At 42.0% G+C, this 15,785-nt stretch overlaps 1 protein-coding gene across 1 annotated transcript in view; it reads left to right on the forward strand.

Annotated features, from left to right (window-relative positions):
• Window positions 1-13,491, forward strand: part of znf385b (zinc finger protein 385B) — a 32,441-nt gene extending 18,950 nt beyond the window's left edge. Inside the window, exons 4-10 of the mRNA XM_053877633.1 lie at window positions 6,805-6,944; window positions 7,013-7,123; window positions 7,526-7,664; window positions 7,740-8,015; window positions 9,523-9,707; window positions 10,465-10,560; window positions 10,639-13,491. Coding sequence (XP_053733608.1) covers window positions 6,805-6,944; window positions 7,013-7,123; window positions 7,526-7,664; window positions 7,740-8,015; window positions 9,523-9,707; window positions 10,465-10,560; window positions 10,639-10,830 — 1,139 coding nt within the window. The 3' untranslated portion in view covers window positions 10,831-13,491. The remainder of the gene's footprint in view (window positions 1-6,804; window positions 6,945-7,012; window positions 7,124-7,525; window positions 7,665-7,739; window positions 8,016-9,522; window positions 9,708-10,464; window positions 10,561-10,638) is intronic.
• The last annotated feature ends 2,294 nt before the right edge of the window (window positions 13,492-15,785 follow it).

Consider the following 15,785-nt stretch of genomic DNA (forward strand, 5'->3'; position numbering starts at 1 on the left):
GTGTCGTGAGCACGCTTCAGAATTCTGTCCCATTGGTCTTCACATGGTCTTCTCAATATCCACCTCCCAGAAACTCTTGCCTCATTCAGAGATGTTGAAGCTAGATTTTGAATTCTGTGTGGTTACAGTATGTGAAATTAGCCCCTACTTCACATTTTGTTTTTGTTTTTTTTTATATTCCCCTTCGATGTCCCAATTTCAAATGCACCTAGCTTGAAAAAGAATGGATAGAGAAAAGGCTGTTCATGACAAAAATCGTCAGTGTACAATTCTTTGCAGAGTGGAGAATCAGAAACAGCTTTCTTCAGAGTCACACAACGACGACGATGGTAATCCGGTTTCCATATCCATGTCCTTTATTTTTCTTCAGTAATATACTGTACCTCTCTATATGCTTTATTCTTCTTTGCTCATATACTGTACCTCTGTCACACAAACTCAACAACATACAGTAGCGCACTCAGGTGGTCTTACGTTCCACTACAATTGTGACGTCACCATGTGCTGTTTATATGGCCAACATTTTCATCTTCATTGTCCTTTACTTTGGGGCCTGAGGAAAATCAATGATACATACAGAGCATTGAACAGGCAAATCAAGGCAAGACAAGACAACTATTGAGAGCAGATCAGTGAAACAACTGCTCTGCTGGATATGTGGTATATGCTGGATACAAACAATGGAAACCAAAGAAGAATCACTATAGAGAAGATCTCAGGCAGAATGAAAGTCTCCTTTGACCAATCCGAACGAACACAGAAAGTCAAGCTAACAAAACACGGGAAAGCGGCACAGCAGTGAAAATGACAGAAATAATGTGCCTCGAAAAAGTGCAGGATTTTAACAACGGGAGCTTATCCAGGAATACAGTGATGCAGCGAATCAAGGACCTGTCTGTCAACTTGACACTTCAGTTGAGAGACAAAGCTTGTGCTTTTGAGAGCACAGATGCCACAGACACCGCACACAGGGAGTGGATGACCATTTTTGCTTCCCGGGGAGCTCCTTGATATAAGCCTAAAAGGCACGACGACTGGGAAATATTTTTGAATCTGTGTCTGAGGCAGTTGAAAAGATGGGACTTTAATGGGAAAAGCTGTCAAATAATAACGGATGGAGCCCCGGTCATGACGGGTGAGCGCTAAGGTAAATGACAGCGGAGGTGAGGCTGTTTGGACGCACTGTATAATCCACCTAGAAGCAATGTGTGCAAAGACTGTCCAGCTGTGCGATGTGATGTTGTAAAAACTGTCAACGTCATTTGAGCCAGAGGTTAGTACCTTTTTGATGTGGAGGCTGAATACATGGATGTGCTCTATCACTCATTGAAAAACAAATCAAGCTGTTCTCAACACCCTTTGCGGTGGATGTAGATGAAGTGGAAGCAAATCTACAGTTAGAACTGATTTGAAATGCAATGTGATGATTCTTTGAAGAGTAAACATCAGCTCTCCCTTCCTGACTTCTATCAGAGTTTGAACAATGTTTCCTCTGATGAGACGCCACACGAGAAGAACGAGAAGAGAAGAATCAGCCTGTTAGCAAACGAACATTTTCTCTGTTGAACTAGAACCAGAATGAGTGATACTCATCTCTGTGATCTACTTTGTGTCTCAACCACCAAACTTTCTCCTGACATGTCAACTATCCTTCAATCCACAGGACAGCATCACTGCTCCCACTGAGTGCAATGTGACATGATAGGCAAGTCAGAAAAACACAGCTCCAGGCATGACACCCTAAGTCTGGTGGATTTTATTAGGTGCTCTTTGGTTCTTTAAGTGTGTTACGTCACCTGTCATGTAAGTTCATATCTGTGCAGTGTCGTGCCTACAAGATGCCAGTCACGCTGCAAATGGGACCTCAGGCAAATACATATGCAAGTAACGTCCAACTTACGACTTGCTCGACTTACTTCCATCCGTACTTAAGACCACGGCCAGCAGATGCTATTTTTTTTTATTCAATGTCTGGCACCGTAGCACGTAGCAGCCCGGCAACGTGTACGACAGTTACGGCAGCACAGTTTCCCAGCATCTCACTCTCACACAGTGATCTACCACTACACCGGTACCTATAACCCTCACGTCAGCTATTTTGAATGGCATTTGACTTACGTCCAATCTGACTTACGACCGGTTGGTCGGAACCGATCCCGGTCGTAAGTCGGATGTTACTTGTAAAGGCGTGCCTGGAGATCCTCTCTGCAAGTACTGAGCAGACATTTCTCCAAATAAGCCAGTGTGTCCAGAGCTCATCCTCTTCTGTGATGCTTCCTCAAAGATAAGCTTACTCCTCCATCCAAGCTCACAGTTCCAAGGCGTGAGCTGTGTGCAGCAGTGACTTTCTCCAAGGATTGACATGGATGTGAATATTGTCTTTTACATGACAGCAAAGTAGTGTCAGGTTACATCCACAACAACACCGAACGTTTCTGTGTTTATGTTAGCAAGCGCGTGGATCGAGTTTCACCAAGTCTGACAGATGGAATGGACCAAAACTGCGGACTACTGTGAGAAGCTTGTGGGAAGACACCCAATACATTTGACTCATAACGTTAAGTTTAATGTGAATTCTACTGAATACTAATGAAATCTATGCAAACTTTTGACTTTTATTAAAAAAAGATCTCCACCATTATTCTGCCAGTCAGCAAAGTGATGGCGGTTGTATGATTGAATGCCAGCATGCTGAAGTACTTTTGTCACGAGGAGTGAGGTCTGTGTATAGCTACGCCTTGCGTATGATGTCTTTAGTCGGAGAGGGCACTGGATCATCGGTGTCGCTACCAAGACATGGATTAGTTGAGTCTCAGGAGTCTCTGATGGCCTGGCAAATATAGAGCAGCAGTGAGTGGAATGCTTTGATGTTTGTCCTCCTCCTGGTGTATATTTAACACAAAGTAAGTGTGTATACTGTATTCCAACTACCAAGTTTGCTTGTATGTTCAGCACAAAGAGATTTAGCATTTAAATTCCACCAAATGGCAAAGAGACAAGCCTGTCTATTCGTGTCTTGCTGGCAAAAGCCTCCAAGTAAAATCATCTTCAGCGTTGAAGGTTGACACTGAATGACACCAGATTTCCTTTTGGATTGCTGTATGGTATTTTGTGTATGTGTTTGGGAATTGGTCCCCCTACTTTGTGGAGACCAATTCTTGACAGAACATTATCCTTTATGGGGACATTTAGCTGGACCCGATTAAGGATGAAGACTTCAAAATAACTGGGTCATTATAATCAGGTTTCAGTTTGGTTCAAAGTCCTAGTTAAGGTGAGGATGGCTAGGTTTGGGGAAAGCAGTATGGCAATGAGAAATCTCACAATGTTCCCACAAGGATATATTAAAAAAAAAGTGTGTCTGTGTGTGTGGGCATCTTTTGCTATCCTTGTGAGTACCAAGTCTTGGCAAGCCACCTTCTTGTGAGGACGTTTTGGGCTGTCTTCACGAGGTTTAGAGGGTGAAAACATCAGTAAAAATAAGTATCATAAATTGGTCTAAGTTTGGTTCTGGTTAAGGTGAGCCATGTGTTTTGGATGGATAAGCATGAGAGGCTGGGGAAAGCATTTTGTCAATGACAGGTCCTCACAAAAATAGTGAAACAAACATGGGAGTGTGTGTGTTTGTGTGTGTCCTTGTACTTCAATCTTTACGAGATGGGGCATAAGTTTTTAAACCAACATAGTGAGGACAGTTTGGGGAAGTGAGGACATTTTGACCGGTTTGATCTTTTATAATTGTGTTTAAGTTTGGTTCAGAGTCCTGGTTAAGCTTCATAATTTGCTTGATGGTTAGGTTTGAGTGAGAGGCTGGGCAAAGCATTATGGCATTGAGAAACATCACAATGTCCTGACACGGATATAAATACGAATACATGTGTGTGAGTGTCTGTGTGACCGGGGAGTGGACTACATAGTATCGTCTGTGTACAACTTGCTTCTGTCACTATCTGAAGCATCTGACACCTTGCTTCATTTATTTTTAATGGGTATTATGTTGGACCAGCTGGTTCACACGCTGCCACTCACTGTTTTGTTAAGTGAGACCTACTCATACAGTATGCTCCGATAGTTTCTGATATTGGTGTTTCTTAAGTGGAATACTGCAGTGTATTCACGTTATTTTGCCAAAGCTGACATCAATGAAGATTGAGAGTGAGCAAATGCAGTGCAATTTGATCTACACTCTTCCAGCATGATGTGTAAGTAGAGGTTACTTGTTCTCTTGAGATCAAGTTTCTCGAGTCAGGTGAAAAAGCCAGTAGGGGATTAAGAAGCGACACACACACCTGACACAGAGGATTCAGAGGTCAGATAGCGATGACACATGCCACTCTTTCTGCAGTCACCCGATATGTACCGTGTGTGTCACTGAGTGGACCGTGGGTGTGTTCTGTTCATTAAAGCCCAGCAACATGAACAGAGAACACAAGCTCATGCAGGATGTATAAGGCACAGAGACACAGAGGGCAATTCTGAACGGAAATCAAGATAAATAAGGAGGAGACAACAGAGGCCGAGCCAGGTAGGGCTGTCGTAAATAAGTTGTCAGCTGCCTTTCAACACTGCCTGTGCAGCAGAGTTAGGAATTCAATACGTTTGTGAACCCCGCTGAGTGGGATATGAGCGAATCATCAGCATTCCAAGCATTTGAGCTCATGAGAGATTTGGTATAGTAAATCATGAGAAGATTCGTCTGTGTTCATGCTTGTATATAAATATTAAAAAATGCATTGTTGATTTTCCACACTTTCACACCCCTAGTGAGAGAGTCACGAGTTCAGAAGCTTGTCAGACTGAGTTATCTGTGTGTTTAAAGACTGGGCTGAACCGAGAGTGGTGAGAAGCAGTTATGCACATTTGCTGCAGCTACGCTGCCAATAGCTGAATCACTCAGAAACAGACATCATTATGATATCACAGTGTTCTGTTTATTTTTTCCTGATCAGCACAAGCAGATAGCAGAGTTAGCTCAATAATAGTCCTCAGCTCGCACCAGCACTCTCAGACTACAGTGGCCTGAAGTGGACATTAAGTAAGTAAGTCTCACAACAGAGGGATTCATCTTCTTAAATGATGGGTATAGGAAGCTTTTGGATATCCAGCACCTTGAAATGAGTAATTTGACTTAAATATCGCAACCGTGTCAGCTGAATATATGTGAAGATTGGCCCAACATTCCATTTCTTCTCAGCATATTCCATCATTATAAACTTGCTCAGTAAATCTTTTTTTTTAACCATATTTGGAAATTTCCTCTCCTCAATGTCAGTTACTTAATTCCCATCACTATTTATGATTCTTTAAAATCAGCCAAGTCTTGTACACTGTTACAGAGGTTGCCATTACCATCGTCGAAATGCCTGCCAATCTCACACTACGAGCTTGAAATCAAAACTTGAGAACCTTGTCTATCGGTCTAAAGGAGAAGGAGTGACCTACTTTCCCCCACAGACTCAAGTGCCTCCAGCCTCTCTCCCGTCACATAGTCACCTTTCTTAATGCACTTGCTCAGCCTACTCTTATCCCTGGCTGTGATGCTGCTAACCCTGCAAACACCAGCAAAGGAAATGGCACTGGAACCAACAGACTGCTCCTGTGTCTTGCTGCACGCACATTTAAGTTTCAGCAGGAAGTACTTCCCAAACTCCTTCATACACATTCATATATGCATGACGAGGAACCCTTCAAGTAAAGTTGGCACAATATTATGTAACACTTTACTGCCGAAATGAAGGTTAAAATGATCATCAACATTTAAGTCACCCTAATCTTGGCTAAACCTTCATCTTCATAGAAATTGTCAATAAGTGTAGAAATAAAGCGCTCGCTGTTAAGTGTGACCTCAGTGATGAGACTTGTGGCTGACGTTTATTCACAGTATAATGACAGTATAGTATTAAACTGGTATTATCCTGGTCCTGATAGTCTACGGGTGTAAATAGTTGTCTACAGCTCGACCTGCTGCTTCTACTAAGAGAGTCAGCTGGGGAAGTTTGTCCTGTAGGAGTGCAGATATCATGATGCTGAAGGCTGTCGAATAGTCCACATACAAGTGATGGGCAGATGAGGTATCATGAAACAGTGTCCCCATTTTCTGAGCCCACTAGATGTCACTCTTCACTTTAAAATCTTTGTATTTGACCAGCCATTTACATGAAACCACACCTCATTTTTAAACCAACAGCACCACCTACTGAACTCTCAACATAAGGACACTGTTTCATGAAGCTTCATCAGCACATCACTACCACATACTGTACAGCATCCTGGTGAGTCAAGGTCCTGAAGGATGTAATGGCTCCCTCAATGGAGCTGTTGGCTGCGCAGAGAAGAGCTTATGACTGCAAAGCTTGCCAGTATCATGGTGCACTCTGGCTATTCTACCATGACAGAATGTCCATATAGCTGTGTCCAATCTTCACACAGGATCTTGTATTCTACAGAATACAAATGAATGGGATCCAGCTCCCATTTACAATCTGGTTCCTTTTAATGATCTTGGAATTTAGGTTTTGAAGCTACACTCCATTGGTTGAAGTGTGTGTGAGCCGTAACCCTTCCCTTCAGGGTTGCACATGCAGTGACACACAAACACATGGTGTACGTGATTGAGAGAGTGAGAGATGGTTGTGCCAGACGTTCAGCACCCAATGTATGACGTAATCCATCCTCTGAATGCGTGTTACTCAGTAGTGTATATCCATCCACATACGCCCTGCTGGTTGGTGGATGTGTTGGAGGCGAAACAGCGCCATCTGCCGTTCAGGTGAATACTGTAAATGCTGCTTTTACCTTTTGCAGGAAGCACAGGTGCACCGATTGGAGAAGCTCTACCAGAGGCAATGTGCACCACTGGGAGTTCTTCTGGGCTGTTGAAACCATTTTTGTCCTTTCCAAGAGCAAGCTCATCTCCAGGAGGACCCTTCCCAAACTACCACTTGGTGGGTTCAGTAGACCAAGTGTCCCCAGGTGCCATCACGTGTGTGTGACCTCTGGCTTACCCCTACAGATGGATCCTGTGCAGAAGGCCATCATCAATCACACCTTTGGTGTTACTGTGGAGCCTAAGAAGAAGCAGACCATTTCCTGCTGTGTCTGCCAGCTCAGGTTCAATTCAGATGTGAGTAAATAGTCCACTCCACTTCACTCCACATAATGTTCAGTTTTGTTGTACCCCAAAATTTAGGAGACAAACTCCAAATAATGTTTTATTTATTTGCAAATGCAGTCGTATACAGTATGTCCAGGTAGAAGTTTTTTTTATATCTGTTTATTGTTTAAAAGTGACAGTGAAGCATCATGTTTTCAGTCCATTTTTGCCCAGGGGGGGACAGACTTAGAACCTTGAACACTGATCAAAAAAATCCATCATTTTTACGTCTCACATCTATTTCACCTGCAAGAGTTTGGTTGTTTTTGTTGCACGTCTTTGTTTGTGCTGCTGCTTCTTTCTTGAGAGACACATATTTGTGTGGTGAACATTTAGTCTGGGTGGGATGTAGTAATGCAACGTCTCATCCAGTCCCAGGCTGATGCTCATTACCGTGGCAGTCGTCATGCAAAGAAGCTGAGGTGTCAGGATAATAAAATCAAGCCGACAGTCTTGCGAGACAGCAATGGATGCAGCTCCGACGCCACCGGTCCAACCCCCCCAGACTCTGGTCAGTTCACTGGAACATTGGATAATCCATAAGATTCTGACACTGCAAACTCTCACCACCTCTCTTTTCCTACAGAACTGAAATCCTCCCTGCTCCCTTCTCACTCTCCCCCTTCATCATCCTTGCCATCCCCTTCCAGCAAAGAAGAAAGCACCCCTGCTGCTCTCCCCACTTCCATTTTCTCCTCCACATCCTCCTCCCCTCCCTCAGCACCCCACATCGCTCCTGCTCCACATGAAGATCATACCCCTTCAGCCGAGTCAGAAGAGGAGAAGGCCAAGAAACTGCTCTACTGCTCCCTCTGTAAAGTGGCTGTTAACTCTCTGTCTCAGCTGGAGGCTCATAATGCAGGTGAGCAACATTTTGGGTCACCAGCACAAGTTTGAAATATCCACACAAACATTCTGTTTGCTTGTTTGGTTCGTAAATGTACAAATGGAATATTGTGTTTATTGACCAGTAATATGGAAGGTGAAAAGCCTTTAAACACAAAAATAAATCCAATGAAAATAACATTCTCAAGGCAAATGCAGTGCAAAGCAAAGGTCAGTATATTTAAACAGGCAATCATTTCACCAGCACATCTCAATACTGTGTCAATTGGGCATTTCAAGCATGTTTTACTGTAGATTTAATTTTTCAATCACTTGTTTGTACACATTCATAAATTTGCTTCACTTTGCATTTTAATGGAAGAATCACTAATTTAACTGTAGCTGTTTCACAGTATTTTAAATAAAGTTTTAAGCTTTAACTTAAACTGGTGTAACGATTTAAGACGGGTGACCCACATGCAGCAGGGAGGAGACTGAGACCAAAGGTCAAACCCAACTATTAAATAAGAAAACAAACTGAATACACTCAATTTCAGCACTGGGTAGGAGGCTGGAGAACTAAGAAAAAAAAATGCTATACATGAACTGAATAATGTTCAACTTCGACGCTAGAAGGAGGTGAACAAAAAATACAAAACACAAACAAGGATTACTCTATTTCTATATTAGAAGGATGCTGGAGAAACAAGATGGTACAAAAGCTCAAGAGGGAGACAGAGTCCAGAAAATAAAATCAAACGGTTAAGAAATCCCTGTCCAGTTTTTCTCACATTCACAAACACATTCTCTCTCACACTTACTCAGAACTCAGGCACATAAAAATAAAATAAATATGTGATATATATTGTGTAGTGTTCAAATGAGCTCTTGTACATCTTGTATATATGTCTCTGAAAAATACTATATATGCTCAACCATTAATTTCAATGAGATAGACAACTGGTCTTATTAGAAAGTATTTTTGCTTTTAGTTACACACACACATTAGTATTTATATTTTGTGGGGACCACTCACTGCTATAAAGACTTCCCTAGCCCCTGTGCCTAAACCCAACCATCCTAAACAAATGGCTAAACTTTACCATGGCCATGGTTAACTTAAGTTAAATTCAATAGTAATGACCTAGTTATTTTGAAGTTCTCATCATTAGATTAAGGCTTTACCTTGGAGTATTTGTCCCTACAAGTTCAGCTGAACCACACACACATACACACACGTTTGTCTTCCTATCTTAATAAGGACCTTTGTGATCTTTGTGAGGACCTCTCATTGCCATAATGCTTTCCCAGGCCTCTCATCCTTTACTTACCATACAAAATAAATGGCTAACATAAACCAGAACTCTGATCCAAACTTAAACCAGACCCACTGACCCTGTTATTCTGCGGTCAAACACACACACACAGCTTTGTCGCCACATCTTCAACATCTTTCTTTGTCCAATGTACAGCGCTTTATTGTGAACATGCATATGGCTTGCGAGAATTCTTTCTCCATTGATTTCACGACATCTTTTTACAAGGTTCCAAGCACAAAACTATGCTGGATGCTCGAAGTGGCGCTGGTCCGATCAAGGCCTACCCTCGACCTGGTGCCAAACAGAAAAACACCAACAACTCAGTGGTGAAGGGATCAGGCCTCCATAACAAAACCTTCCACTGTCAGATCTGTGACGTCCATGTGAACTCTGAGATCCAACTCAAACAGGTAAATGCGAAAAATAACATTCTACTCAGTACAGTCCATACATATATCACTGGCATCAGGATACTACAATTGTGTATTTTGTTGATGATATTTTGTTAGACCTAAGAAACCTAATCCTGTGGCTGTCATGATTTAATTCTAAACCTTTGTGCTATACATTTGGTTCTTTCTTTAAGACGGTGAAATTTTTATCTGCACGCTATATGGAACACCAAGTTTAAGTGTGACATAATTTGCAACATTAGAAGCAGAAGTCATGTGAATGTATTTTGTTCTCTTTTTCTCCATCGTCTTGCTGGAATACATTTGGTAATGTCTGAATTTGGACATTTCCATGCATTTTGGTCTTTTTTTACACAAAAAAATGCAGTTTTCCCTTGCAGGAAACCATTCTTTTTGAAAGTCCCAGCAAAGATGGAATGGAAAACCGTTGGTGTAAAACAGAGTTTGTGGTTGGTTAATATCATACTATCAGCCTGAAAATGCATGCTTGATCTTGTGGGTGCCAGCTGTTTACAGCAGTTTGTTTGGCAGTTGACCATGTCAGAACCGTCCTCTCCATGTTTGTTTACATGGACACTAGCAGGGCACAGGCACTGGGCCACCACTGGAGCACTGAGACTGTAACTATAATAATGAAGAATGATCTCTGCATTATAAATCCATCTCCAAAAACAGCGTCTGACGCCAGTTTAATGTGACTTGCAGAGTGAGTCACCAACTTGTGTTGACAAGTATCGTGTGCTTTCCTTCACAGCATATCTCCAGCAGGAGGCACAAGGATCGAGTGGCAGGGAAACCCAGCAAGCCCAAGTACAGTCCCTATGCCAAGCAGCAGCGTGGCGTCGCTTCTGTGAGTAGCAGCTCTGAATGACACACTCAAGTGCTTTGCCTTCACCAAGTTATTGCTCTTTTTTCTCTTCATATTAAGGAGCCTGTCACCCCCCAAAGGTCCTCCAGCTCAACCTCCCTTCTCTCGGCTCCATCCACGCCACTTCTCCCTACCATTTCGCTCCAGCCTTACTCTTGCTCTTCCATCCGCGTTTTTACTGCCTCAATCCTGCAACCTGCTCCCGGACGGATGAGAACAAGCCAAGAATCGATTCTTTTCACTCCTTATTGATGAGGTTATTTGGAAACCAAGGTGTGATACCAAGAGAGGTCACAAACAGCGGCGTGGACAGTGGACTGTTTTATGCAAAAAAAAAAGTTTTCAAAAATGCAAACAGGGCTCTGTATTTTTTTCCTCATATTATATATTCATTTTTTACTGGAAGCAATAAAAGTTATTTGGGACCATTGTTTTCCATTATGATATTGCAAGACGCTGGGTTCAACCAACTCATCCTATGTTGAGCTGACGGTGGTGGTGAATGAAGGACACAGACACACTAATTCAGTTGAAGTCTAATACATCAGGGGAAATCAAACTAAAGAGCAACTCAATTTTTTTGTCGTCACACTGTCATTGGTCAAACATCAAAACAATATGGCCACGCATGTAAACCAAGATTTGGTGGACGACACCAAAGATGGAACTAGCACCTGCAAAAACATCCGCCGTCTTCCCAAACTCCATCGTTTGAGATAAGGCTTGTGTGGAGGTAAGTCAGGCAGTAATTGAACATTGTAAAAATAATGAAGCTACATTTGAGATAAGTGCTGTAGATGATAACTGACCACATCAGAAACAATAACAGGGCTGCGAAGACTAAAGAGTCATGAAATCATAGTCTGCAGTGTCATGTCCCCCCACAACAATGAGTGTTGGAGGTGTGAATTCAGATCAGTGAACAGAGAAATGCCAGGGCCTTGGGGAGTCACTGACCAGCAAAATAAACAGGATTTTGGAGAGCTAAACATGCATGAATGAGCCACTCATATGATTCACGTCATCAATTCACACTATTTTTTTTTTTTAATTCAAACAATTTATTAAGAAAAGTGCAAATTCTGTTGAGATCAGGAGATCAGCTAATGTGTAATTTCAGTTTACCTCACAGTTCGAAATAATGAGACTGTCATTTTACTGTGAGGTAATGAATAAAGCTGGGACTTTAATAGATGAATTTAAAATAATTATTTACTAGTGAATGGATGCAATTAATAGTTAATTTGTGAATCAACTTTCTTATGCAGGGGACCTCTTTCAGTGAACCACTTTTCAGGTGCACCACATTATACAGAGTGATTTCATAACCATGAATGGAAAAATCATCAGGATAGAAGCACAATCTACTGTGTTGTTTTGTGCGGTTCATGCAGCAAATAGTTCACACATCACTGGAGCACCTCCACTCTGACGCTTATGTTGTACAGATTCATCAAAAGCCTGATCATTCTGGCGTTAAATGTTACAATGAGTCACGATTCATTCATGTAAATGTGACACCAAACAGCCTTGGACACAAGCACACACCTAATAATGTTTTATTTCATGTTTCCAACCTGGAAAGTAATCTCCTCAGTAAAGCATCCAAAACTAGAGCAGGGTGTTGCTGAATATCATTTATCAATAGTGGATGAGAACCTTTCACATTTCAACAACTTAGGCATCCAATGGTACCTGTTTTTCCTACCGTATGTTTTTGATACCCTCTTCGACACTGAAGGAGTGTTTTTAGTTCTTCTGTTTTCCAGTTCGCAGTAACACACCAAAAACAAAGCACCCAATCTAATAGTTGTTTCTGTCTTTCATCCGACACTAGATCAAGACAATGCACTGGTCAACCAGCAGGTGGCAGTGTGGTCTTTTCTGAGTTTCAGATATCCACAGGCAGGCGATGCCAGAGTTGCTACTATGTGTCCTGACAGAGTGACCCCGACTTGGGCCCTACAAGGATCCACAATGATCTGAGGGTCCTGAATGCCTGGGAGGTGGTCTGCATTTCTAAAATGGATTTAGCACAATCCATTCTGAAGTGGCTTCTACAGAGTGCAGAGAATTGGTCCTACCTTGGGGAGAGTTGTTTTTAATAAAACTAATGTGAATGAAAAATGTGAGTGAACCAACAGACTTCGTTCAACGGAATCACTTTACATTGCAGGGACATTCTGATATGACTAGCATCCATGAATGAACTTCTTTTGAATGAAGTCAAATGTTTCTTTTTTTCCTTGTGATGATTGTCCGCGGCAACAATTGCGTTTGCCCAGTCCTCCGTCACATCCCACATCTGAGTCACTCCATTGTGTGTCCTACTTACAGGTGCTGCGTGCCATAGGTTGTGGTGCATGTCCCACCTGAGAGACAGAGAGAAAAGCAATACAATACATTCACCTGAGCTTAGCCTGGTTCTGTATCATCGAGGGATGTTTTACAGACAAGAGAAGTACTACAACATTGAACTATGAAAATATGCATTCATTATTGTTTGTGGAGTTCTCATTCTTTGACTCAAACAGATCATATGAATTAAATACCAGCCTACCGCTGTATAACCACTTTTATACAGGGAAAAATAAATTAGAACAAAAAAAAATTTCCACTGACGTTTGACGCCAGACCGATATCGACTCGCCAATTTCGGATCCAAAACGGATCGTCTCGACTCGCTGGTAGCTGACGACAGTCTGTGCATCATACTAGCAAAACTATCCTCAATCGAACATTTATTTTTCTTGTTGCTTGCGGCTTTGACGTTAGGAGTGTTGTGTGCGCATGCGCATTGCACTGCGGCCTACATCTGTTGTTTTGAATTGTGGTGCAAGAGGAATCACTCAAAGAAAAATCATAGACGTAAGCATGGAAGAATCGGAATTACCACCTAGTAAGAAGAGAAGAGTACAAGGAAGAATTATTTATTTTAAAACATGCTGCACATGGTAAATGTAATGCAAGAACTTTTATATATGTTATCTGTATACATTGTCTGTCTTGCTGTGATGTAAATAGTAATAATAAAATATTAAAATGCTCCGCGGTTGTGTTTGTAAGGTTTCTTTTCACGTATTCACGTATAATGCGGGGACACAGAACTAAGCAGCATTATGTCTGATGGAGTCAGTGTACATACATTCTCCCAACACTGCAGCTGCACACCTCAGTGTTCAAGGAGCGGTTTTTGAACGATGTTGTGCGTCCAGAGAGATCAGAGCCCTTGCTGCCCGGCATCTATCATGTTTGTGTGGAGTCGCGCTGTACACATAGTTTCCGGTATCTAGTGCAGAGTCACCTGAGGTGAGAAGCTCACCCCTCGCGGAGAGTTTCCCCGAGACAAAATGTGCAGGTCTCCAGCCAGGATCAAGTCTGCAGCCAAAACCCAACTCGCTTGTGTTCACATCTCGGACTTCTGTGCCGAACGCACTTTGTCTCGGGACAGAGTCCGCAGTGTGATACCGCCCTTAATAGGTTCTGTTTGCAGTTCCTGTGTTCAACCAATACATTTTGTGTGAGCTGTGCGTAAATTTACACACCTCCCGAGTACAAATTGATAAATACCTCTGCTGCTCCTTCTGTACAAGCTCATTCCTGAAGCATAAAAACACTTCACAGCTTTGCTATTCCGTCATGTTGAACGTTCTCGTATAATGTCACACTTCAAGGAGCTGAACTATGGACAAACTTTTGTATGTAATAATAGGAAGAACAAGTACACAGAGACAGCCAGAACTAGTCTGTACCAGCGAAAAGTGTGATCATTCACCAGTCACTGTTAGTCATCACTGGAGTTAAAGTGTGAGTGAGGAAGTTCTCTTCTCATCAGTCAGCAGCCTGAAAGTACAGGTCATAACCTGTGAGCTGAGGTAAAATCCCCGTATAGGAGCAGGTGAAGAGTGTTTAAGTGTTTAAGTAATTGACAACTGACAGAAAATGACATAAGTAATATATAACCGTCTCACGTACAATTATGTAAGTGCTGCGTACACTCACGCAGACACACAATGCTCTCAGTTTGCCTTTACCTACGGGACAAGATTTACAGGGACGTAACCAGTCCAAATGTAGTGTCTTTATCGACAAACCCTATTGATAAAAACTGCATATTGAAATTGAATACAAACATGTTCCTGCAATAGTACTGTATCCCTCATATGACCAATCAGATTCCTCACTGCATATTGACGCCATTATCCCTTTACTCTGCTCTCGTACAAGACACGTTTCACCACAAATGCATGGCGTGTGTTGCCAGACATGTTTGAAAAGTCAAAGACAGAATCGTTTTAGTGCTTGGCATGCTCACCAGACTGGCAATTCAATGCGGCAGGCACAAAATACGAAACGCAATTTTACAGTGATGACATAAATGTCAGAGCTGCTGTCAGTTTTGTGAACGAGAATGCAGCATTTTCTTTCATTGTTTCCTTCGCATTGTGTTGTACAGATCTATTCTGAAACTCCTGATGTTGATTGTTTATATAACTTTGTGAAGGATCTGGAGTTACGTTACTATTGTCTCAGTTATCGTCATGTTCGAATCCCAAAGCAGGTGTGCAAAGTTTGTGTGATGGTATGTCTGGGAATTTTGTTTATTTAATTATTTAATAATAATAATAATTTAATACAAATGACAACTCGACCACAGTACACACAGTCATACAGTACAGCCTGAGGAAATGCTCTGTGTGACCATTAATACACACATGGATGTGTCTCACCTTACAGAATGCCTCTATCTGCTCTGTTACACAGAGTGCAGATTTTCAGTGAAGACAAGTCTGGATGATTTATAACTACGCTGTCACACTTACTTGATCACATTGCATTACATTGCAAAATTATCAAAAAGTCAATATGCGTCAGTAGCACTTTAAACCCCATATAAACTGCACATAACAGTTCGTTAAAATCACTTGCAGCTGAAGCCCCACTTCCTCGTCAGACCAAATAGCTGTCCACACGCTTCTACTGTCTCCTGCCTTAGTGTACCAGAGAAGGGGTGCAAATGAGCGTTTCTACAGGATAGGTCATGGAGACTTAAAAATATAAATATGCACGGAATATCGACTGAATACTCGCAAGATTATGGCAAGCTCTCCAGCAGTTCCGCAGAGGACACCTCTACAGCAGGTCGAGACACTGTGCCATCCAGTGCTGCCAGGTCAACCCATCCCATGCCATGGGGTAATATCTTG

This window comes from Synchiropus splendidus, chromosome 10 (assembly GCF_027744825.2).
Source record: "Synchiropus splendidus isolate RoL2022-P1 chromosome 10, RoL_Sspl_1.0, whole genome shotgun sequence".
NCBI lineage: Eukaryota > Metazoa > Chordata > Actinopteri > Syngnathiformes > Callionymidae > Synchiropus > Synchiropus splendidus.